At 39.0% G+C, this 23,518-nt stretch overlaps 2 protein-coding genes across 2 annotated transcripts in view; one reads left to right on the top strand and one right to left on the bottom strand.

The window, feature by feature from the left end:
- LOC140522803 (cytochrome P450 2K1-like) overlaps nucleotides 1–15,987 on the top strand; it is a 31,061-nt gene extending 15,074 nt beyond the window's left edge. Inside the window, 2 exon segments of the mRNA XM_072638054.1 lie at nucleotides 477–618; nucleotides 15,800–15,987. Coding sequence (XP_072494155.1) covers nucleotides 477–618; nucleotides 15,800–15,987 — 330 coding nt within the window.
- Nucleotides 18–23,058, bottom strand: C2H6orf141 (chromosome 2 C6orf141 homolog). The gene is made up of 2 exons (XM_072642419.1): nucleotides 21,023–23,058; nucleotides 18–7,343 (listed from the first exon to the last, which is right to left on the bottom strand). The coding sequence occupies exon 1, from the start codon at nucleotides 22,089–22,091 to the stop codon at nucleotides 21,687–21,689; it is 405 nt and encodes a 134-aa protein (XP_072498520.1). The 5' UTR covers nucleotides 22,092–23,058; the 3' UTR covers nucleotides 18–7,343; nucleotides 21,023–21,686.
- Nucleotides 23,059–23,518: the final 460 nt, after the last annotated feature.

Below are 23,518 nucleotides of genomic sequence, written 5' to 3'. Positions count from 1 at the left end.
CAAAGTATAATCCAGTATTTGTTTTTTTTGAAACTTCAGTTCCTAATAAACGATTTATTGAAAAGGTGACATAAAAAGCTGACATGGTTTTATGTAGGAAAGTTGCCACTTTCCTCTTCTTTTTTTCTATCCTCAGTCGGTCAACAAGCATTTAGGAAGCCCTTTCAAAGTGCCTCACGCTGTGCTAAAGTCTGAGAATACAAATACAAAAAAAGGCAATCCTTGCCCTCAAAGAATTTATATTCTAATGGGAGGCAACACATAAAAAGAAGCTGAGAAGAGACAGGGGTTACCTGAGGCACAAGGTAGAGGAAATGAAGAGTGCTTTTAGAGGTGAATCAAGGGGAGATCTGGCATACTATCTCTCAAAGGTAAGGAACTCTGATATGAGCTGTCAAGAGTCACATTCTAAGAAAGAGCATGGAAACATTTTACTACTCCTTCATAATCATTATTAATGAATACTTTGTTTCTAGGGAACTGAGATCATTATCTTGTTAACTTCAGTACTTCAACACCAAACCCAGTGGGAAAAACCTTACACCTTCAATCCCCAGCATTTCCTCAGCACAGAAGGAAAATTTGTCAAGAGAGAGGCTTTCCTGCCCTTTTCAGCAGGTAATTTGACTCTTCTTCTCTGGGAAAGACAAAGGAACATTAGGAATGGGAATTCTGGATGCCATTTGGGCGTTGAACTTTCCAACAACCTATTTTTTTTTTTTAACTTTGCTATCTAGTACTTGACTTGTGTGGGGATAAAAATTATTCAACCTACAATAAGAGAAACTGAGGCAGAGCTATGAGCCAATTGTCATGGGACCCTCTAATGAAGTAGATCTCAGATCTTCCTCACAATCTGAGATGCCCCCCCCTTCTAGAGCCCTATCTTTATAGGGTTCAATGTGTAAACATTCAAGAATAGCTATACCAGATACAGAATAATTTCGATTGACATAAGACACATAGACTAAAATAAGCAAAGCAATATATCAACAGAATCATGAGTTGGGCAAATCAAGGAATATCTTCACTGACTACATGGTCATAAGATGAACACCTGCTCATGTGGGACAAGAGAGAATGGTCCAGAGGTACAAAAGTAATTTGGAAGGACTTTCCATAGAGTTGAGTCACCTTTGCTACACTGGGCTTGGCCACCATGACAAGGAAAAATAAGGGCCTCCAGCCAGCTTCCCATGATTATGCACGATTTTACCATCTGCGTACAGCTCACAGCTCTGGGACCAAATATGTAGAATTTATAATCATATTAAGTTTATTGATACTGATTGGAACAGAGTAGGTGGTCTTCAGTGAATCAACTTTCTTACTCAGTGGTTCCATAATCAAGTTGAAGCTGGTGTTAGTGGTATTGCAAAGTAAACAAAGTTTGTCATATTCTCTTCTTCCATCTTGATATTAAGGGGAAACTAGGCCGTGTAGGGACACACAGTTAAGTGGATATATGACCAAGCCACACTTAGTAAAAGAAGTAAATGAGGGTCAGGTAAGCCTGGGTAGGTGGAGTCCAATTCCTGCCTGCACATAGGGTTAATCTAGGTTCTTTGTGATTTAATATTTCTTTTTCTTTACCTGAAAAAGTAGACATTTTATCAGGAAAATCTTTTCATTCCCTTATCAGAAATTTCTGTTTCTAAAACTAAATCTTATTGTCCATCGTAACTCTACCTATGTAAATCATACCTTACCCTTTTGAAATCTTATCCCTCCTATCACCAACCATTGTCTTACTCCTTTCCAAAGACAGAATTTGCTTTTCTCAATGCCTCACAGCTTTGAATTTTCATTAGGGTACTTATTTCTTCATTTTTGAAATGAGTAGGGTCTTTAGAAATCACCTAGGACAGTGTCCCTAACCTTTTTATGTATCATGGATGCTTTTATCTGTCTAATGAAGTTCGTGAATATTTTAGGATCATACTTAAATACACTTATCAAAATATATATTTTTAGAAGTTCACAAACTCCAGATTAGGAACTCTTGATCTAGGCCAATCCTCAACTTTCTAAATGAGGAAACTGAGGGTTTCACCCTCAGGTGATATTTCATCCAAGGTCACAGAGCTAGTGCAAAGTAGATTAACTCATATTCAAACTTAGATTTTCTGATTCCTAATCTGATGAACTTTCTAGTACATCACAGTGCTTCTCACCACATTCTACTTGTACTACTTTTTTCATTTATGTGACATATTCCCAACTAGACTTTAATCTCCTTTAATCTAGGTAGGGACTAGGGACTATATCAGTTTTCATCTTTGTACCCACATCGCTTCAGTGCCTTACACATAGTAGGTCCTCTAGGAAAATCAAATGCTGCAACTCCATCAAATCATAATTAGCCTTCACTATTCAGAAAAAAGGAGGTGAACATGAAAACAAGAGTTAACATTGCAAACCACATTATTGCAAACCACATTCTCTGGCTACCATTCTTGGCAGTTCTCATTCCCCCTTCCTTTGTCCCACCTTCCTGCATTGCTAGCAGCAGTAGAGAGAAAGCATAGATTCATGAAGGCACTCGGTTTGTAGTTGATTATGTGATAACTGGGAGGAGTTTCCCTCCAGGTGTTTTAAATGCTTGAGTGTATTTGCTGTGTCATAAGAACAACGTGATGTTTGTCTCTCAAATAGAAATACTCATGGTTAACCATGATAATTGAGGTTTTATTCCTCATATTTATTTTTAGAATCAGCGATAGTACTTTCACAAATTAGGCTGGGTGGGACAGGAAGCTTGTCCCAAAGGATATGGATTACTTTCTCTTAGACGCTATTTATTCCTTCAAACAGCGGCCACCAGGTGAATGGTCACAAATTTACAATCTCTTTGGGGTTTAGTGTAGGGTCAAACAATAGGTATAGGCTTTCTTCATAAATTGGTCAGTCACTCATTGGTGGGTGGGATTTACCACACACAGTTGTGAATACCATTCTTTAGTGAGAAAACTACACAATTATGATCACTTCCACATTTTTTTTTCAATTGTAGTTAGGGCAAAGGTTAAAGGAAATACAAACATTTATGGACAAAATGAGTTACCTATTTCCTTTTTAACTGTTCTAAATTACACTGATTTAAACATTTGCTTTCTGTTGGACCTGGAAGGGAAGCCATCATCCTTCACCTTCCTATAATCTCAATCAATCAACAAGAATTTATTAAACTCTGACTTGGTGCTGAGAATAGGACACAAAAAAAGGTCTCCTCCTCAAGAAGCTCACTTCCTAATGGGGTAAACAACATGTAAATAATTAGGTACATAAATCTATTCAGGGGAGATAAAAGGCAGTATCAGAGGAAAAGCCCTACAAAAGGAAGGGTTTGTGCTGTGTAGTAAATGAAGAGAGGGAAACAGAGGCAGAGTTGAGAAGAGACCAAGCTAGAGACAGGGAACAGGCCAGACAAAGGGACGAGGACATGAGATGGAATGTTGTGTGCAAAATCAATTAGGCTAGGGTATTTGGATCATAGACTACACAGAGGGGAGCAAAGTATAATACTGGAAATGTAGAAAGACCAGGTTATGAAGAAGGCTTTATGTTTGATTGTGGAAGTGGGTGAACCAATGGAGACATGATCAGATCATTGATTTAGGAAAAGTATTTTGCCATCTGAATGGAGGACAGTTAGACAGCTATTGTAATAGTCCAGAAAAGAGGAAATGAGGGTCAGAATTAGTAGTGTGGCTTTGTGAGCAGAGAGAAGGGAATGTATATGAGAGGGGCTGGGAAGATATGACTTCCCAAGTCTCATCATCACCAATGCAACCAATTACATATACATATACAGTTAGTGAGATACTGAGGTTTCAGGTCTACATGACATGGAGAAGGATGGTGACCTGAACAATAATAGGGAAACTGTGAAGACAGGAGGGTTTGGTAGGGAAAGAAAATGAGTTCAGTTTTGGACATGTTGAGTTTGAGATCTATGGGACATTCAATTTGAGAAATTTAAAAAACTGTTGATGTGATACTGTAGACCAAGAGAAAGATTAGATGTACATATACTGATCTGGGAATCACCTGCATAAATAATCCAGCCCATGAGAGGTGATGAGATCGCCAAGTAAAATAGAACATGCGGGATAAAAAGGGAAAAGGGCACAGGACAGACAGCAGAAGGGGTACTTGTAGTGAATAGACATGACATGAATGAAGGAACAGTAAAGGAGACTAAGGAATGATTAAACAAATAGGAGAAGAGGAAAATGTGTTATAAAAATCCCAAGAGTGGAGAGTATTCAGGAGGTGACCAATTGTGTTGAATACTGCAAAGACGTCAAAGAAGGAGGAAAACCAAGAAATGGCCACTGTATTTGTATTTGTCAATTAAAAAGTCATGGATAATTTTGGAGAGAGCAGTTTCAGTTAGAGGATGAGGTCAGAAGCTAGATTGCAGGGAGTTTAGAAAAGAGGGAGAAGAGGAAAAAAAGGAAATAGGTCACTCCCAAGCCATCCTGGACACTTTTCTAAATTCTTCCCCAATACAGTTAAGAATCAAGAGATATTTTGCTTCACATACTTCAGAGAGAACATAATACATGGAAGGTGGATTTTTTGAAATAGGTTTGGGAGAACATAGAATTAGAGATTAATCATTATAGCCAAGTCCATTTACATAGTATTTTATGTTACAAAACACTTCACATATTTTATTTCATTTGATCCCACAAAATAAATGTATGACATAAACTAGAATAGTTATTCTCACTTATGGTTTATAGATGAGGTAACTAGGGTTTATGGTAAATGACTTGCCCCAAGGTCAAACAGCAAACGAGTGACACAGCCAGGAGTGAAACCCTTATCTCCTAACCATAGCCTGTGTTGTTTTTACTGTTAAGAGCAGTAAGCAGGGCAGGGCAACCAAGGCTTTGCCCCCAGAAAAGGACTCTTAGATGACACTAGCAGCATTTATATTCCTTCAGTCACATAAACACTTGGCTGTAGCTCTTATTGGCAAATAAGTTAAAATAGGAAGATATCAGAAAGTAGACTTCCCAAGCCCCATCACCACCAATGCAGCACCAGAAGCCTAGGCTTTTCATGTACTTAAATCTTAAAAAAAAAAAAAGTGGATAATTTGTGTCTCTCTTAAAAAGAAATTTCAGTTAATTAAAAAATAAATTTAGTGTAAATAAATAAAAATGTCCTTTAAGTTTCAAATTTAAAAAACAATTCCCTTGCTGCACACCTTATACCTTAATGAAATGAACTACGCTTGTGTATGACTCCAGATGAGTTCCTTCCCCCATTCTCCCACAGATGGCCAGCTTTGCTGTGTTCCAGGATCTCTTCTCAAATGAAACTATTTTAAAAGGATAACCTGAGGCAACAAACTTGGCAAAGCTAACCTCAGAATGAAAAATGGTTGGACACCAAAAATGGTAGCTACATGTATTCTCAGTAAATAGCACTATCACAGTACAAATAAATCAGGAATGAAGTTGCCCCAAAGTACAGTCTTAACAAACTAATTTCCACACCACACTTGTTGCTACTGGAAATTCTCAGATTTCTTACATTCTGTTCCAGTACTGTTCCCTCTTTCTGAATAGTCTCATTTAGCTTATCACATACAGAACTAAGATAAGTATTGTTTTTTAAGGGTGGGAAGGGTGGTAGGTGTGGGTGGGGTTGTTCAGTCTTAATTACGTGTCCTTTTAATCTGACCAGCCAGAATTCTGATCTCGGATTTTCCATATAGCATTTCTTTCTTTATCCATGAGATTAGTCTATTGATAAATTCACTGATCAATGAAATGCCTCTTCTCAATAGCAGCCTAAACTAGGACTCAGAGTCTAAACTGAAATGAGAACTAGAGGAGGCTGGACTATGAGTAGATACCTTCTGTACTAAATCGTCAATGACATCAGAATCAGATGACCCCAGAGGGCAATTATGCATTTGCCTAGTGGAGAGGGGAGTGGGTGAAGGGGGAATGGAAAACAAGCATTTATTAAGCAGTACTATGAGTCACGAACTGTGCTCAGGGCTTAAGGGAATATCACTAACTTGAAATCCTGGAAAAACCTGCTAAACAGGTATCATCAAAGGAATTTGTGGACATAGCCTGATCTGTTATAAATCCATGCATATCTGGGGGCAGGGTCTGTTCAGTGCCAAGCCACAGAGTTTCAATTATTTTTTGTTGACTCTTTTTGCTTTTATATCACATTCATTTCCAAATGGTTCCTCCCCTCTCTTCTATCCAATGAGCCTTCCCTTGTAACAAAAAGGTTTTAAAAGAAGGGCCATTTTTTAACAAAACTAAGACATCGACAGCTTTTGACAAAACATCCATAGTTGTTCCCCACTCCCATATCAGTAATCAAGGGAAAATATCTACTTTCAAAGGAAAAAAAATATTCCCTGCTTAGAAGTTTCAAAGAAGGTGATGATTAGAAATTTTTTCATTCTTCCCTTGATTCTTAGTGGTATTAATCAATTGTGCCTGTCACCCCCTCTACATTCACACTTCCAATTCTAAGTTGGAGAATGTATACAGGTCAGTCTCCAACTGAAACAAGTATCTAAAACAGGAATAAATGGAGATTTAGAACGAGAAGATTTCTAATTGGTATCCATAATTTAGATAACAAGTAGACATAAAGAGATGGGAAACTACAAGGCTGGGAGGTGTACAATGATCCAAAAAGCTCTCCTTGGATGTTTCCATGAATAGCTGAGTCGAAAGGACACTATTAGCATGGGAATTTCTTCTAGAAGCATTAGGGGTGCTAGACAACAAGGTCACTGGTGGATGGGAGCTTGATAGCTGCAGCAATTAACTGCTATTTGATCACATAAAAGAGCCAGGAGTAAAACCTCTGTCCCCTGATTATACCCTGTGCTGTTCTACTCTTATTCAGAGCAGTAACTAGGGCAGGAGTGTAGTAGTAGAGAGTGTATTATTTCATGTGGTAAAGGTGTGGCAAGAGTTAGTGGAGTGAGTATACACAGGGTCCATTGGATGCCAGAGGCAACGGTGAATGAAGACACCTGTCTTCACTGGGGTGTATGGAGATGTTCACAGGTGGCTGTGTAGATCCAGGTCAGGCTTGTATTGCTACTAAATCCACACACAGTATATACCAGGAAGATTAAATTATGATATGGCTGTGAAATCAGGCACAGCCCCGTACAATTTGATGAATGGTAGTAACAGAGTTTGCTCCTGGTTCCCATCCCTAGAGAAGAGTGCTGGCTACAGCAACATGCACCACACATGAAGTAGGTCAGCATTTAGAGTCTCGAAGCAGGGGTGAAGAAGCGTTGTTTGTCTTCCTGCATCCCATGGTGATTTCTGGATGGCCTGCAAAAAGATATTACATTATTTCAATGGGAGAAAGGGAAAAGGAAACAGGTTTTTATTCATTAAAAAAAATTAAGAAAGAAAAAGATATTAGCTGACAAAATCACTTTGAAATTTACAAAATGCTGTACTTCACATCATCTAATTTGAGTACCACAAATTAACTCCGTACTTTGCCCAGAGCCAAAAACTTCTGAGACAGGGTTTGAACCTGAGTTTTCTTGTCTCCAAGTCCAGCACTCTCTTCATTATGCCAAGCTGCTTCTGTTAAGCCTATCATGTTTTGGAAGTATATAATGGACAAACAAATTATTTTAATTGTTAAGTTCAAGAAACAAATGCACCACATTTGTCACATAGTATGTATAATAAAGAGAATCCTAAAAATTCAAGAGATAGATCAACCTTCTATCCAGTGCTAATGCCTTTACCCACACTGTATGACTCCATACCTCTCACACAGAGAATGTGGACACCTACTCAGTATCTGGGCTAGCTCAAGCGCTCCACACTGCCCAAACAATATCAGTTTCCCAAAGAAGGACCACCATCTCCAAGTTAAAGTGAAACTCTGCATTCAGGAACATCTGTACCACGTGATGTAACTTCTCTACTAACTGCCCCCCAGCTGAACCTTAGCACTCTTCAGCTGGGCAAATATTTTTCTAGTCTCAGAAGGATAAAGGACTTGTATGTTCTTTTAACCTAGAATCATCCTCAAAAGGTATTTGGAAAAGTAATGGGAGAGGGCATGGAGTAGGTCTGTCAACGTGGATAGAGTCAGGAAGACATGAGTTCAAATTTGGTCTTAGACACTTACTAGCTATGGGACCCTGAGCAAGTCACTTAACTGCCATTTGCCTCAGTTTCCTCATCTGTAAAATTGGGATACTAATAACTGCATTCCAGAGTTGTTGTGAGAATTAAATGAGATAATAGTTGTAAAGTGCTTAGCACAATAGCACATAGCAAGTGCTATATAAATGTTGACTACTATTAGTACTCATGGAACTCATCCAACTGACTCTCTGGGCCATGTAGATAAAATTAAACAGCTTATTCACTCACCAGGATGTTGTGTCATCCAATCAAATTGTAATATAAAGAGCCCACAGGAAAAAGAAAAATAGCTCATTGACTCTTGGTACAAGGGAAACAAGTCTAACCAGTTTATTCACCAGGGTTGAGTCATCCAATTAGGTTTCTCCATATCTCTCTCCCTATACCAGGAAGCAATAGCAACCATTTTTTTTTTTTTATTTGAGATGTTAGCATAAAAAGTCACAGAATTTTAGGAAATTACTAGTGAAAAAAATGTTTTGCATGCTACCAATTTAATTCTGTGTGCTGCATTTTATGGTTGCTGTGTTATGAAAAGTATATATTATCAGAATTGGTGTTTTGTTGTAAAGAATTGTATGCGGAAACATGTATTTTCAGCGATCTACAATGAAAAAATTAGTTTTTGGTGGTTGTAGGAATCTAACCCTCTATTTCCTGTAGGTTCAATGTATCAACATAAATGAGCATTATAGTACTACGGTATTTTTGTACTATTTTCTAGGAATGTTACACCTAAGAAAATTGAGGATTGACTACGTGTATGCTTATAATTTAGTGATGTATGTATATTATTTAGATATTATATCATGTATATATGCATATGTGACACACATATAAATATATACATATGAATGTATGTATGTATTTTATATAGCTCACATATCAAACCCTTATGAGAGAATTTTGACATAATTTTCCCCCATTTGGCTACTTTCCTTCTTATCTTAGATGTATTAAAGTCTGTGCAAAAGCTTTTCAGTTTCAAGTTCCCTCTTCTGCTGTAAACAGAGTATTATATCCCTTCAATTACTTTTCTTTCATCTTTTTTTAACGTAGTCCTAGTTCCACTGGCTCTCTTCCAGTCACCTCTGACCTCCTCTTCTCGCTTGATATCCCCACTTTCATCTCCTCCCCTTCAACTAGTCCTGTTCTTTAGTTTTCCAATTTCATTTTTTTTTGGTGCCACTTTCCAAAAAGGATTTCTCTCACTCTCCTCATCATTCATTCTCTCTTTCTGATTACTCTAGACCCCCATCCTCTGATTTATGTCTCCTATAATTATCTGGTCTCTCTCAATTTATCTATATTCTTCATGACATCAGTTCCCAGGATATCCATTCCAGACACTTTCTGCCACTGCCTTGTGGGTCTTGTCCCATAGATTCACCTTTTCCACTGTGTCTCATTTCTAGAACAGTCAGTTATTATTATCAATTATAATAATTATAATAGCAGTTAATATTTACATAATGCTTACTATGTGCCAGATACCATGCTAAGCACCTTACAATTATTTTCTCATTGGATCTTCATGACAACCCTGGGAGGTAGGTGCTATTATCTCCATATTACAAATGAGGAAACTGAGGCAAACAAAAGTTAAATGTCTCATGCAGGATCTCATAGCTAGTAAGTGTCTGAGGTCAGATTTAAATTCAGATCTTTCTGACTCCAGCCCTGGCACTCTCTCTGTTGTTCCACTTAACCCTGTCCCATGCTAGGACCCCTCCATCACCAAGCTCTAAATTATGCAGTCCATCACTAATCTATATCTTCCCTTGCTGAGCTTTCTTTCTATGTTTGATTGAAAATCTCCTTCCAGGGTCCACACTTTCCCATTCCTTCTGGCATCAGTTGCCCTGGATGCCCCAATTCCTCCATTCACCCTCTCCCTACCCCCCATTGCAAATAGACTTTTCAAGTACCAAATCTCTAAGACCCCATTCAGGGTAAGGTCTTCATCTCCTTTCACTACCCTTTTCTCTTCTCTCACAAGATTATTTGTCAATGGAACTCCATCTCACCTCCAAAATGAGACCTCCTTCCTTTCCCCCTCCTTTTCAACCTTTCCCTTTTCCTCCTCACCTACTCCCCTCTAGGCTCTAAGACCACAAAGGACACCCTCCCCTTATTGTCAGTCCTTGATTTGAGCCAGGTGTATCATTCACTCCTCTCTATTCCAATTCTCCCCCTCCCTACATGTTATGTACCCCTCCATGTTGTAGTCTCATAAAAGCAGCATTCACCTTTATAGGTTGAGCGTTGGCAGGTTCTGTCCAAAATATCTGCTATCTGCCTTTTTACTGTTACCTCTACCAGATTTCTGCTTCACTCCAACTTTCTGTGTGTAGTTTTTAGAAAGAAGTCCCCTACTGGACCCTCTGTTGCTGTCACTGTCTTTATTGCTGTTCAGTCATATCTGACTCTGCATGACCCCATTTGGGGTTATATTAACAAAGATATTGGAGTGGTTTGCCATATCATTCTCAAGCTCATTTTACAGATGAGGACACTGAGGCAAATAGGGTTAAGTGACTTGTCCAGGGTCACACAATTAGTAAGTATCTAAGGCCAGATTCGAACTCAAGAAGTTCTCTAGGTCCAGTACTCTATCCACTGTGCCACCTAGATGCTCATTACTGTTTTTGCTGCTACATTTATTCACTTCTGCATTTCTGTTGTTTTTACTGTTCACGAGGCAAATAATTTTTTCAGTTCTTATTTTTTTCTAAAAATATTTCAAATTCCTCTTTATTATTGAAAATTCATCTTTCATCCTATATGGTTAAACTTAGATTTGCGGAATTGGTCATCCTGGACTGCCTTCTGAACTCCATGACTCTTTGGAATACATTTTTTTCCATTTTATCTTTTTTCTAATGACTGCAATATAGTCTTGCATTCTTGGAATGTCCTTTTCTTTGTATTTGGGTGTCTTTCTTCCAATGGTTTGAGGAACTTGTTGTTTCCAAACTGGATTTTTTAATTTAACCCGTGTGTCTTGAAGTTTGACGTCTTAAGTTTTTCTTTTGTTGTTTGTTTTCTGGAGGTGATTACTGGATTCTGTTCACTGGAATTTCACTTTATGTTCTGGGAAGTTCTCTTCTATTATTTTCTTCATTATGCTGTTAAGGTTTGTTGTCCTGTCATGTTCTTCTGGGAGAACTATGATCCTTAGTTGTCTCAGCACATCCTGTCTTTGAATTCAAGATGTTTGCTTGCATAGTGAACATATTTTCTTATAATGTTATTGTCATTTGCTTCTCTTCTAGCCTTCTGTATATTTGCATCCCCAATATATTGTCCTCTCTTGTTTCTTTGGTGAGACTTGCCATTGCAGATTCAAGTTTTTTTCTATTCTGTTTGCTTTTTACTGTGCAAGTCATAATTTAGCTCTTATAATTCTAATTGCTCTTTTAAATCATTTAGTAAAAGTGTGTTGTAGTTTCATATTCTCTTCAAATTCCACAGAATCCTCTGTCTCACCACATGTTGGGTAATTTTCCCTCATTTTACAAGCACAGAATGCCTAAAGTTGTTTACTAGATCTGGAGGCCATATTTCTTCTTATTACTTCTTTTTCCTGTTGATTTATGTTCAAGTCTTTGCATTTTTTTCTTTCTGAAATTTTTGGTACTTTCCAATCTTTTTACCCACTTATTTTCCTTAACACTTCCTCCTTTCCTGACTTCCCCCCTCTGATTTCATTTTTGGGGCTAGATCTCTAAGTATCTGAGCCCCCTCTTATAATGAACATTTCATGTTCACCAGAGTAGATATCTGCTCCAAGGGACTTTCAGGTGTTCAGAATTGGCCCCAACTGGATGCTGTGCTCTTCCCTTATGTTTGTGGAGTATTATACAGCTTCCTATACATAAGGTATTCTATTCTAGTGTCCTACTACCTCTCTTCCTCAATTCTCTGGATGGACTGAAGGAAAGTAGGTCCTGCTTTCCCCAGCACCAGTGCTTCCTGGGTTGTAGTCCTATCTGGCTTTTTCTCTGGAAGGGCTTAGCCAAGATGGCCCTTGAGACCAGAAAAAACTTCCACAGCTTGGAGCCAGGGTCTAGAGCACTAGAAAGAGACTAGGAGTAATCAAGGTGCTTTTTGATGCAAGTCTGTGTTGTACTCTTGGGTGTGCTAATGTAGCCTCACAGCCAATAGCACAGGAGGTGTGGGAGGGGTAATCAATGAGCTCTGGGTCAGTGAGCATCAATTCCTGAGTTTGAGGAGATTTCTTTAACCTTTTTTTAATATCCTAAATAATGGATGTAGAGAATCTGGGTGTCCTAAATCATGGAAACAGATAAAATTGTTTTATCTTTGATGCATAATTTCTGTTTTAAAGAGGTCTGAGAGGTCTTGGAGATCAGAGAAAATGTCTACACTCAAATGACCCAATAACCTCACTTCATTTTTTTAGGTATTTAAATCAGAGCTTCCTGGTATTCAGTAACTAATCTTTTACCTATGAAGCAAAACTTCATTAATCTCTCTTATGTGAAATCAAGTCATTATTTAATTATCTATTAATTTTCAAATAATTATGATTATCAATTTTTTTTTTAATTTTACTCCCTAAGTCTTAAAACACAGGCAAATAATCTGAAGGACTGCAGTGCCCTGAAGTTCTGGCCAATAATCAGTTAGTTTGATCTGAACTGGTCCTATAACAGTTCGTGTCCTTGAAAACTGGATCACATTTTATCAGTTTATTTTTTAATAAGGTGGTGGTGATTTTTCCTCTGCCCTTTTAAAGCATCAAACTGATCACGTACAAAAGAAACATTATCCTATATCTTTTAAAGGCTGATTTAAACCTTGATATTTTGGCCACAGCTCAATTTCTACCCCTCAACTATTTAAATCCCAAACAGACTATATGTTTATATGAAGAATTTAGCAGTTATTATGAAAACAAAGTTGTTTTTTCTACCACTTCCAGGTACTAAATTGTCCAAACTTATCATGTCCCAAACTAAACTCGTTATATTTTCCCCAAAGCCCTAAACAATCCTAGTATTATCCAGGGAATGATCATCCTCCCAGACCATTTTTCCAGTCACTGAGGTTCACAAGCAAGGTATCCCTCTTTGCCTCCTTGCTTTTATCCCCCACATCCAGTCTGTTGCCAAGTTCTATTCATTTTACCTTTGCATGGATAGAGCACCAGTACAGGAGTCAGGAGGACCTGAGTTCAAATCTCACCTCAGACACTTGACACACACTAGCTGTGTGACCTTGGGCAAGTCACTTAACCCCAGTTGCCTCATTCTGGGCCATCTCCAGTCATCCTGATGAATATCTGGTCACTGGATTCAAATGGCTCTGGAGAAGTGAGGCTGGTGACCTGCACAGCCCTCTCTCACTCAAAGTCAAGTGCAAGTCATGTCATTATTTCTCTGATGGCATAGTTTTCCTCAGCAACCAAGGACAAACACACCTTTGCAACATCTCTCATTTACATTCCCTTCTCTCATCTCTCCACCATCATCACTCTAATGCATGCCCTCATTCACCTCATTCTTGGACTATTGCAATAGTCTAAAGATTGTTTTCACTGCCTCAAGTCTCTCCATACTCTAGCCTATCTTCCACTTTGTTACCAAAGCCATCAGGTCTGATTATGTCACACATCACCATCCCCTATCACATCTCAGACTCCAGTGTCTGTCTCCCCTCTCCAGGATCTAACAGAAACTCCTTTGCTTAGCATTCAAAGTCTTTTATAGCATGGTCCCTCCCTTCCTATTGAGTCTTCTTATTATACCTTAAGTTCCCCTCATATGCTCCACTGTGATCCAGTGATACTAGCCTTTGCTAGCAAAGTTCCTTTGCTATTCCTTGAACAAAAGATCTCTCAACTTTAGATACTTTCACTGTCTGTCCTCCATTTTTGAAATTCTCCCTCTCCTCATTTCAGCCTTTTGGCTTCCCTGACTTCCTTCCAGTCTCAGCTAAATCTCACCTTCTGCCAGAAACAGTAGGCACTTAATAAATGTTTACTCACTGTGACAGGCAATACCTTACATCCTGAACCAATCAAGAGAATTGAGGAAGAGAGGTAGTAGGACACTAGAATAGAATACCTTATGTATAGGAAGCTGTATAATATCCCCTATAGATGGTATAGTTGTTCATTAATCTTTCTATTACTCTGGCAGATTTTTAGTTGGTTGAGTTTTCTTTTTCCTTCATACCATGAGATCTCTTCATTGCTTTAGCCTCTACTTTGTTCTTAAATGTTCCATGTTTTAGGCCTTCAATTTCCACAACTCCCAGAGTTCTTAAGACAATTCATATTTCCATTATCTTCTTAATTTAATTTTTAAAAATTGTATAATAGATGGAGAATAGGTCCTGGAGTCCAGAAGACTTGAATTCAAATTTTAACTCATACATACTATGTGATCCTGAGTAAGTCACTTAACTCTTCAATATCCCAGGACCCTCAAAGATTATAAGTAACACAGAAGAAGTTCTACAAGGGGGAGGGAGCTTTCACTTTGAAAGTTCTCCTAAATTAGTGAAATCACCCCCCCCCAAAAAAAGAAATAAAATTCAGAGCTAGAAAGTGGGGATACAGAGACAAAAAACTGAATCCCAAGATCCTCAGCTAGGTGGTGGCAGTGAGGGTGCCAGATATGGAGTCAAGAAGACCCATTTTCCTGAGTTCAAATTTGTCCTCAGACAATTACTAGTTATGTACCCCTGGGAAAGTCACTTAACACTGTTGGCCTCAGTTTCCTCACGTATAAAATGAGCTGGAGAAGAAAATGACAAACCATTCTAATACCTTTGCCAAGAAAACCCCAAATGGGGTCATGAAGAGTTGTATGGGACTGAAACTACTGAAAAACAACAACGAATCCCCTACTCTCAAGGAGTACGCGTAAGAGGAGAAAGGAGAGATGTGGAAGTTGGTGAGGATTCAGCATGGACAAAAGTAAAAACAGACAAAGCATATTTTAAACAAATAGCAGTAAAAGTAAATTTCAAAAGAAAGTGTTACTAATAAGCAGGAGAATCAAAAAATGCCTCATGTAGCAAATGAGGTGAGCTGTATTTTTTCACCCAGAAACAGGCAGATATTTACATAAAATACTATATGATGGGAACAAAAGCCTGAAAACATGACATATGGCATCAGTTACTGTTAACAGTAAAATAGCTCCCATAGGAAAATTTACATGTACTCACCTATGTCACCGTGGGCTATTTCTTGGCACTAAGCCTCCCTTGTTCTGTTTCTATATAATATCTGGTCTGGTCTAAGTGTGGCACAGAGATCTAGTTCCTTCAGTTATCAAGGATCAGGCCATGAGGAGTAAGCTCCACCAAATAAAACCTATTCACTTACTTGGATGTCATGGATTGCTCCCCTTTCTTAGGCATTTCAATATCCTCACCAAGTTGGGACCATCCCTCTGCAGGGTTTACATATAGGAAAAGGAAGCTTGGGATAAATAAAGAACCTCTTTAATGCCATATGGAATATAGGAAATCTTATATTATTTCATTCTGTTTTATTCTGTTTATATTATTTTATTCTGGTTTTTAAAATTTATGCTACTTTTGCTTTATAAGCCTACTCTCCATATTTCTCCTTGCAGGTCAGAGGATGTGTGCAGGGGAGTCCCTACCCAAAATGGAATTGTTCCTGTTTTTTACTAGCCTCTTTCAGAAATTCAACTTCCATCTACCTCCTGGAGTTTCTAACACAGATCTGGATCTCACCCCGAAGACTGGATTCACATTGTGGCCAATGCCCGGCAAGATCTGCACTCAGCCATATTCCTAGAAGCATGTGTTTCTTGAGCTCCTGCAGTTGGCCTCTTATGTTTCTTTTTTTTTCTTCTCTAGCACTGATTTCCCTTCTACTGCTCAAGCTTTGCCACCCACCTGTGGTTGGTCAGGTAACTGCCCCAATCTCAATCTCTTTTGCCTAAGGGATCATTCTGATCTAAACACAGAGATCCTTTTGGCTTACCAGCAGGACTTTGTCAATGAGTGATCGTCCCATTCTAGTTGTTGTAGAAAGGCACTTTTCTGATGCCCCTGTCTTTAGGTTTGAAGAAAAAAAGCCAAAGTAGTAAGTGCTGATGCCCAAGGGTTTTGACACAGCTGGTCAAGAAGCACTTACTGCTTCACATTTTTTGCTTTAAAGATGGAAGTTTCAAGTTACTCTCAAACATCAAGAAAGCTTCCTGGAATCAGCCCTTAAGTGGTCAGCACAAAGATAACTGGACCACACTCTGCCCTTGATAGATCCACAATCATCTCCATATGTGTACGCTGCTGAAGAAAATCCACTTTCAAATGTGGGTTCTAGATCATTGGCCTTAGTCCTATAAGCAGATATTGAAGGACATGGACTATCAAACAGTCTTTGTGCTGAAGTGCATAAACACTCAAACACACAAGACATCATTATGATATCACAAATTTCTATCTACCATCCAACTAAGTACTTCTTTCTCTCTTCTCATAAATTACTCCAAATCCAGCATAATCCAGAAAAACTTTCTAAATAATATCAACTAGGCAAAAAATATTTATCTTTCTTGACTTCCTAATTCAATTAATTAAAACTGCATAAAGGAAAGAAAGGAAAGAAGGGCAAAGAGACAGAGAGGGAGAGAGAGAAAAAAAGGAGGAGAGGGAGTGAAAGACAGAGAGAGAAGGAAGGAAGGAGGAGGGGGAGAAGGCAAAAAAGGAGAGAGAAAAAAAGAGAATATGCTCATGTCTTTTCGAAGGTTAACTTTGAAGAGCAAAGACCAGATCCTTGGCATTGACTACAGGTCACGTAATCAGAACTCACCACTGTATCAGTTGCTGAACTACTTTTTTTTGACACTTTAAAAATCCATTTCTTTCTTTTTTTCTTCATGTATACAATATTTAATGTCTCTACACTTACAGTTATTGCGGGGTTATTAAATCATTTAAAGTTTGATCGAGTGCCATCTGACCCTTAAGAATGTGAATGATGAACCAGAAGCTATGCCTCTCCAAAAGTGCTTCTGCCCCTCCACCTCCCAATTACTGATTGCTTATCAGGCAGATATTTTGACTCACTCTTTTTTTCTTAAAGGTATATAAGCTGGTGATCATCATTATGGCTACAGGCGTTTATATAGTGCTAAAGCACTTTACATGTGTCCTCTCATTTGCTCCTCAAACCAGCCTGGGAAGTAGGTGTTTAAGGATCATTATCTGTTGATAGATAAAACACCAAGATTCAAAGAGTTTAAATAACTTGCTGGTGGCCCCAGAGCTGAATATATCAGAGGAAGAATCTGATAAAGCCCCAGACAGGAGCTTCCAGTTTTCAGTCTTTGCCTTCGTACAAATTACCAATAATGAATTCTCTTGAATAAAGCACAAATGCCCAAAATTACAGTTCAGAAGATGGAATCAACCTAGTTCTCAAATTTTAGTCTTAAGAATTGGAGGTTAATTGCCAGTAATAGTGTGTTTTGAAAGTATCTGAATATAAGATTTCATCAGAGATCATTTTGGCTACATCTTAAATCCTTCAGATCCAAACTTAGATTCCCTTAAATTCCTCCTCTTTCCAGTCATCTAGATGATATACTACTTCTTTTTCATCTACAAAAATTAATTTACCTGAGTAGATCTTCATTCATTTATATATTGTTCACTGAAGTGTAATTACAAAGATAATAAGGTATTCAACAGTTATCATCATTTGTTTTCTTATCTAAAAATCCAAAGGTCTATCCCACCCATTTTGTTTTCCCCAAAAGCAAGATGTAACTCAGCCTTTGGGAGAGAGTGTATGGATATGTTCTTTCTTCAATAAACTTGACTTTTTTTCCTGACAGGAGTTTCTGAGTCTAAGCCATTCCATGCCTTTATCAGTCAACAAGTAGCACCTTCAGTGTAGCAGACACACTGGTCGAGGGCATTTTGCTTTCATATCCTCATCTGTAAGCTCTAGGGCACTATACTTTGGCTAATCATAAACTAACAACATTTCTGAGCTATGTTCACCTCTAAAGGGACAAAATCTTTACATTAGTAACTTTATCTTGGAATTCCAAAGATTATTTTGCTTGAGGAGGTAGTCAATCTTTTTTACAGACCTCTTCACTAATTGGTTATTTAAATATTCATCAATCTCCCTAGGTCTTTGCTTAACTCAAGAGAGGAAGTAAGCTGAGGAGCTAGTCAGGAGACCTGGGCTTAAATCCAATGCCTCAGTTTCCTGAATTGCAAAAGAGATAAGATCACCTATCTAACTGTTGTTGAGAGGATCAAAAGAAATCAGATATCTAAAGTGCTTTGCAAATCATAAGGCAATAAATAATTGTCAGCTCTTATTGATAAGAAATTATATGAACACAGATTTAGAGGTGGAAGGTATCTTACAGGTTACAGGACTCACTTTATTTTACTCATAAGGAAACTGAGGCCCAGAGAAGTAATGTATCTAAGGTGACAGAATCAGTGGTAGAGCTAAGACAAAATCAAGTTCATTTTATTTCAACCTTATCACAATGCCTCTTCTAATCTCTTCCTTTTTCTAAATCTATTAAAATTTTTGCACTTATTTTATAGTCTGTATGGCATTTTAGAAAAATATACATCCTCATTATATGAGGTTGGCTGGTTGATTGTTGCCCTTTGTTCTGAAAGAGGACTACACATCATTATATTGCAGAGAACCTGGACAATCTAAAGTCAGTAAGTCAATAAACAAAAGATAAAGAAAGGAATGAGATTTAAAAAAAAAAAAAAAAGGGATATTCCAGTCACATTCCAAATCTCTAGTGTTCAGATAAGTATGGGCCCACAAAATTTAGGTCCAAAAGTGTCACACCTGTGGTCCAAGGGGCAAGAACTGGGTTAAAATGTTATATAGTGTTTAACAAAATAAATAAAAAGATACAACATAGATAATGTTAATTGGTAGTTAACTAAGTCAAACTGCTGCCTATTTCTACACTATTGGTCTAATCTGTCAGATTATGATTCAGCCCATAGTTATATATATATATATATCAAGAAAACCAAATTGATTTTTGAAGCTTGGCAGGCATTTAGCTCAAAGTTCATATGGAATTCAATTCAACAAACACTGGTTAATTTCCTTATTTTACAGATGAGGAAATAGGCCCAGAGAAATGAAGGGATTTGCCCAAGATCAACAAAGGTACTAAATGGTGGAGTTATGATTTGAAACCAGGTATTCTGCTTTCAAATTAAGCACTGTCCACTAAACCTTGGTGCTATCATATCAGACTAACCCATCCCATTATCCTCAAACTGTGTTTGGGTTTAGGCTCTAGCTACAGAGACAAAGTTTATTATATATTTTATAAATAGGCACTTAACTAGTTGTGTAACTTTACGTCATTTAATCTCTCTGTGCCTCTCTTACCTCACCTTTAACATGGATTGTAATCATGCTTAACCAGACTGTAGAGGCCTGAATTAGAAGATTTTTAAGGTTCCTTCCAATTCTACAGTCAAGAGTTCTATGCTCAGGGATACAAAAAGTGTATAAATCATTTAGATTAAAACATTGTTCAGCTAGTTCTTTAGGATTATAGTTCATAACTGGAAGGGACCATAGAGAACATCTAATCTGAATCACTCATTTTACAAATTAAAAGACTGAGGCCTAAAGAAGTGAAGTGCCTCACAAAATTCTATTAGGGCATCATGGATAGTGTTTGATTTTGAGTCTGGAAGGTCAGTGAACTAGCAGTGTAAACAATGGTAAGTGACAATCTCTCTGTGCCTCTGCTCCCTCATCTGTAAAATGGAAATAATAATACCTGTCTCAAAGGGATATGTAAAATACTTTCCAAATTTTGAAGATGCATATAACCCAGTTATTTTTTTAAAGCTAAGGTTCCATTTGGTTTATTTAATTTTTTAACTCACAAAGTTTTATATCTGGCACATCTAGTTCAGTCTACTTGGGTTATAAATGAGAAAATTTGAACACCAGGAGAATTAATGGCCAGAAGAATAAGAACATCTATATTCCTTACCTCTTCCAGCACCTAACACAATATTCTACAAAGTAAGGCACTTAAAAAAAATCCTGGTTTAAATTGAGATCAATTTTAGCTACATAACATTTTGTTATTCTTAGGTATTCAGAAAACCTGATCTAATTATATTCATGATAATAAATACAGTCAATAAATAAGACATTTAATGACCCACTATAACAAGCACAATACACAAAAACAAAACTTATTAAATAAAATTCAATCACTTCAACACCAAGCAAAGGGGGAAAATGCAACATCAGTTCAGTTTTGTCTGTTAACTGCATTTAAAAAACAGCAGAAAAAGAGTATAAACCACTCATGTATTTTATTAAATAGAACATTCCAATATATTTCCTATGTGAGTGTACTTGTACTGTGTTTTTAAATCAGCATAATATTCCTTTGGACGGAAGGGAGTGAACTGGAAGGACCATCTTTAACCTTCTCCAGTGACAGCCAGACTAAATGGGAACTCTCAGTTGTCAGTGCCATATCCACACATCCCCCAAATGACCTTATTTTTGTTTTGTGTGTATGCATTGTCTCCCCCTGATAAAAGGTAAGCTCCTTTAATTTTTGTTTTTGAATCTTCAGGACCTATCACAGTGACCGCCCCAAAGTACGTGCTTATAAAAAAAGTTGCTGACAATTTTGGGGGGATCCCTCATGGAAGGGGGATTGCCTCTACCATAATTCTGTCATTTGCATTTCCTTCTATTTTCTTAACACTCAGAAGTGACAAAGGAACAGAAAATTTGTGTATCAGGAAATTGGAGAGGGAGAGGAAAGGGTTATCATACTTACTGCCCTGTTTTGTCCTTCCATTCAAACTCTTTGGCACTTTGTCAAGCAAGACCTTCATTTTTGCAACGAGCAGTGGAAATCGTCTATAGCTTCTTCCTTCGCTTCTCAGAAAGAGAAAGGGACCCAGGAGATCAGTAGGAAACTTTTACTTAGAAAGAGTAACAGATTTCTTTTTTTCAGAACTTCCACTTATCGCTAAGCACAGAAAGGAAACTATTTCCTCCAATTCCCCAGTGTCTTTAATGGTCCAAAGTTGTCACAGTATCGAGTATGACCCTCACAAAGGAGAGAGAACATTTTGATTACAGTATCACAAAGATTTCTATAACCTTTTCCGCCTCCCGGCTGTGTTGCCTCAGAATTGTCAAACGGATCTTTCGGTCAGTTAATCGGGAGCTGATACGTTTTAGGTTTCCAAAATACAAAAACATTTTTTTGTTTCTTGGAGATTTTCATCATTACCACTCAGAGCCTTCACTGGTTCCCCCGTTTTCTTTTCCCCCAAGGAATGACGACTTTGGGAGCCTCATCAGGCTCTCCTTTGAAGGTTTAGGCACAACGTGGCTTCCTCGGAGGCATGGGCACGGTGGGGTCCATACCCCCTTCCCAGCACACCCCACCCCGCCGCGCCCTCGCCTGTTTTCAGGTAGTTTCAGAGAGTTCTCTACCCCTTGTAGGTCCAGAAACTAACAGAAGTCATGGAGCGCTCCTCCGTTTTCAGGGTCACCTGTCCTTTCACCCACGCGGTCTGCTGAATCTCCTGCTTCACTTGGTAATCCAAGACCCGCACGAGCACAGATCTGGGGGGTTTGGGCGGCAAGTTCCTGGCTTCGGTGCCCGACAAGTTCCTGGCTTCGGTGCCCGACGGGCCTTCTAGACTGCCCTCCGGGGTCGGCTCGGTCTCCGAGCCGGGAAGAGGGCAGGGCAGCTCCCGCTCAGTGTCTCCCCCATGCTTCGGGGCCCCACCGTTCACATTCCCTCTCGTCCCGTAGTCCCTGGGAATCCCGAGCCACCGCTCCGGGGCCAGGAGAAAGAGCACCTTCTCTCTGACCTTGGAATGGGGGTCCATGCTTTCTCCTCTTTACTCGGTCGCCGCAGAGGCTGCATCTCTCCCTGCTGGGGTCCGAACTTCTGGCGGAGTTTCCGTTGGCTTCCGCTGCCGCTGGATGACTCCGAAGGATGAAGAGAGTAGGGTGGAGGGAAAGGAAGTCTCAAGACTCCACTCGTTCTGAAATTCCAGCGGGTTCCGCAATCCTGGCTCGCACCTCGTCATCCCCAGTCCGTCGGAGAGGTGACTCAGCTACCTCCGAACGGACTTTTAATCCCCACCTCGGGGAGGAATATTTGTATAATACTTCCGCCGCTTAACGGGGCTAAGAGAGGTGGACTTTACTAGAAGGTCTGCTGCCATCCAGGAAGGGCAGCCTTCGGCAAAAAGTTAAAGTAGGCAGAATTTACCTTTGCCTCCTCCATGCCCCGCCCCCTGTAACATCTCTGGAATCATCTTCCCCTCCCCCAACTCTTTTCTAGAAAAAAATTCTCTAAAAACTTTCGAGTGTTCTCTCTCTCTTCTCTGTTTCTGTCTCTCCTCCCTTCCTCCTCTCTGTCTCTCTCTGTCTCTCTGTCTCTGTCTCTGTCTCTGTCTCTCTCTCTCTCTCTCTCTGTCTCTGTCTGTCTCTCTGTCTCTCTGTCTCTCTCTGTCTCTCTCTGTCTCTCTCTCTGTCTCTCTCTGTCTCTCTGTCTCTCTCTCTCTGTCTCTCTCTCTCTGTCTCTCTCTCTCTGTCTCTCTCTCTCTCTCTCTCTCTCTCTCTCTCTCTCTCTCTCTCTCTCTCTCTCTCTCTCTCTCTCTCTCTCTCTCGACAGACGTGTGGTGCTGTATCCACCGTACCCAATTCTTATTCCCGGGTATCCTTTTAATTTTTTTTTTCTTTCTTAGTCCATTATCCTTTATCTTCTCTACCCTCTGATTCTGACCCATCTATTTCCCACTTCTTTCTGCCTTTTCCCACTCAGCCCTCCCCACTTACCCTTTCTTCATTTCCCTCCCAACCATCCCTCCACGGTCCACCCTTTCCGTAGTCTAGCATTTCGATTTGCTCTCCAAAATACTGGAGTGAACTTTTACCTCTCTCCCCAAGCAACACAATGCTTGGATAATATTGGCCCTAAAAAGCAATATTTGATGAAGGAATGACTTAAGATCTTTGGACCAATAAGAAACAACAGGACCTGAATTTCCCCAAGTCAAAGCAATCCTTTGCTGGCTAACCTTACCTTGTGTTTTGTTTGTCTTTGGCTGCCAAAGAAGACCATGCCATCAGAGAAATGATGACATGACTTGTATTTGACTTTGTTTTGAGTGAAGGAGTGCTGTGCAGGTCACCAGCCTCACCTGTCCTCCAGAGGCATCTGAATCCAGTGACCAGATACTCACCAGGATGACTGGAGATGACCCAGGAGGCAATGGGAGACCTTGGGCCCTTTAGGCCAAGAAAA

The sequence above is a fragment of the Notamacropus eugenii genome, chromosome 2 (assembly GCF_028372415.1).
Source record: "Notamacropus eugenii isolate mMacEug1 chromosome 2, mMacEug1.pri_v2, whole genome shotgun sequence".
In the NCBI taxonomy this organism is placed as follows: Eukaryota; Metazoa; Chordata; class Mammalia; order Diprotodontia; family Macropodidae; genus Notamacropus; species Notamacropus eugenii.
Note: the sequence above shows the minus strand (reverse complement) of the source record. Positions and strands in the feature narration are given on the sequence as shown.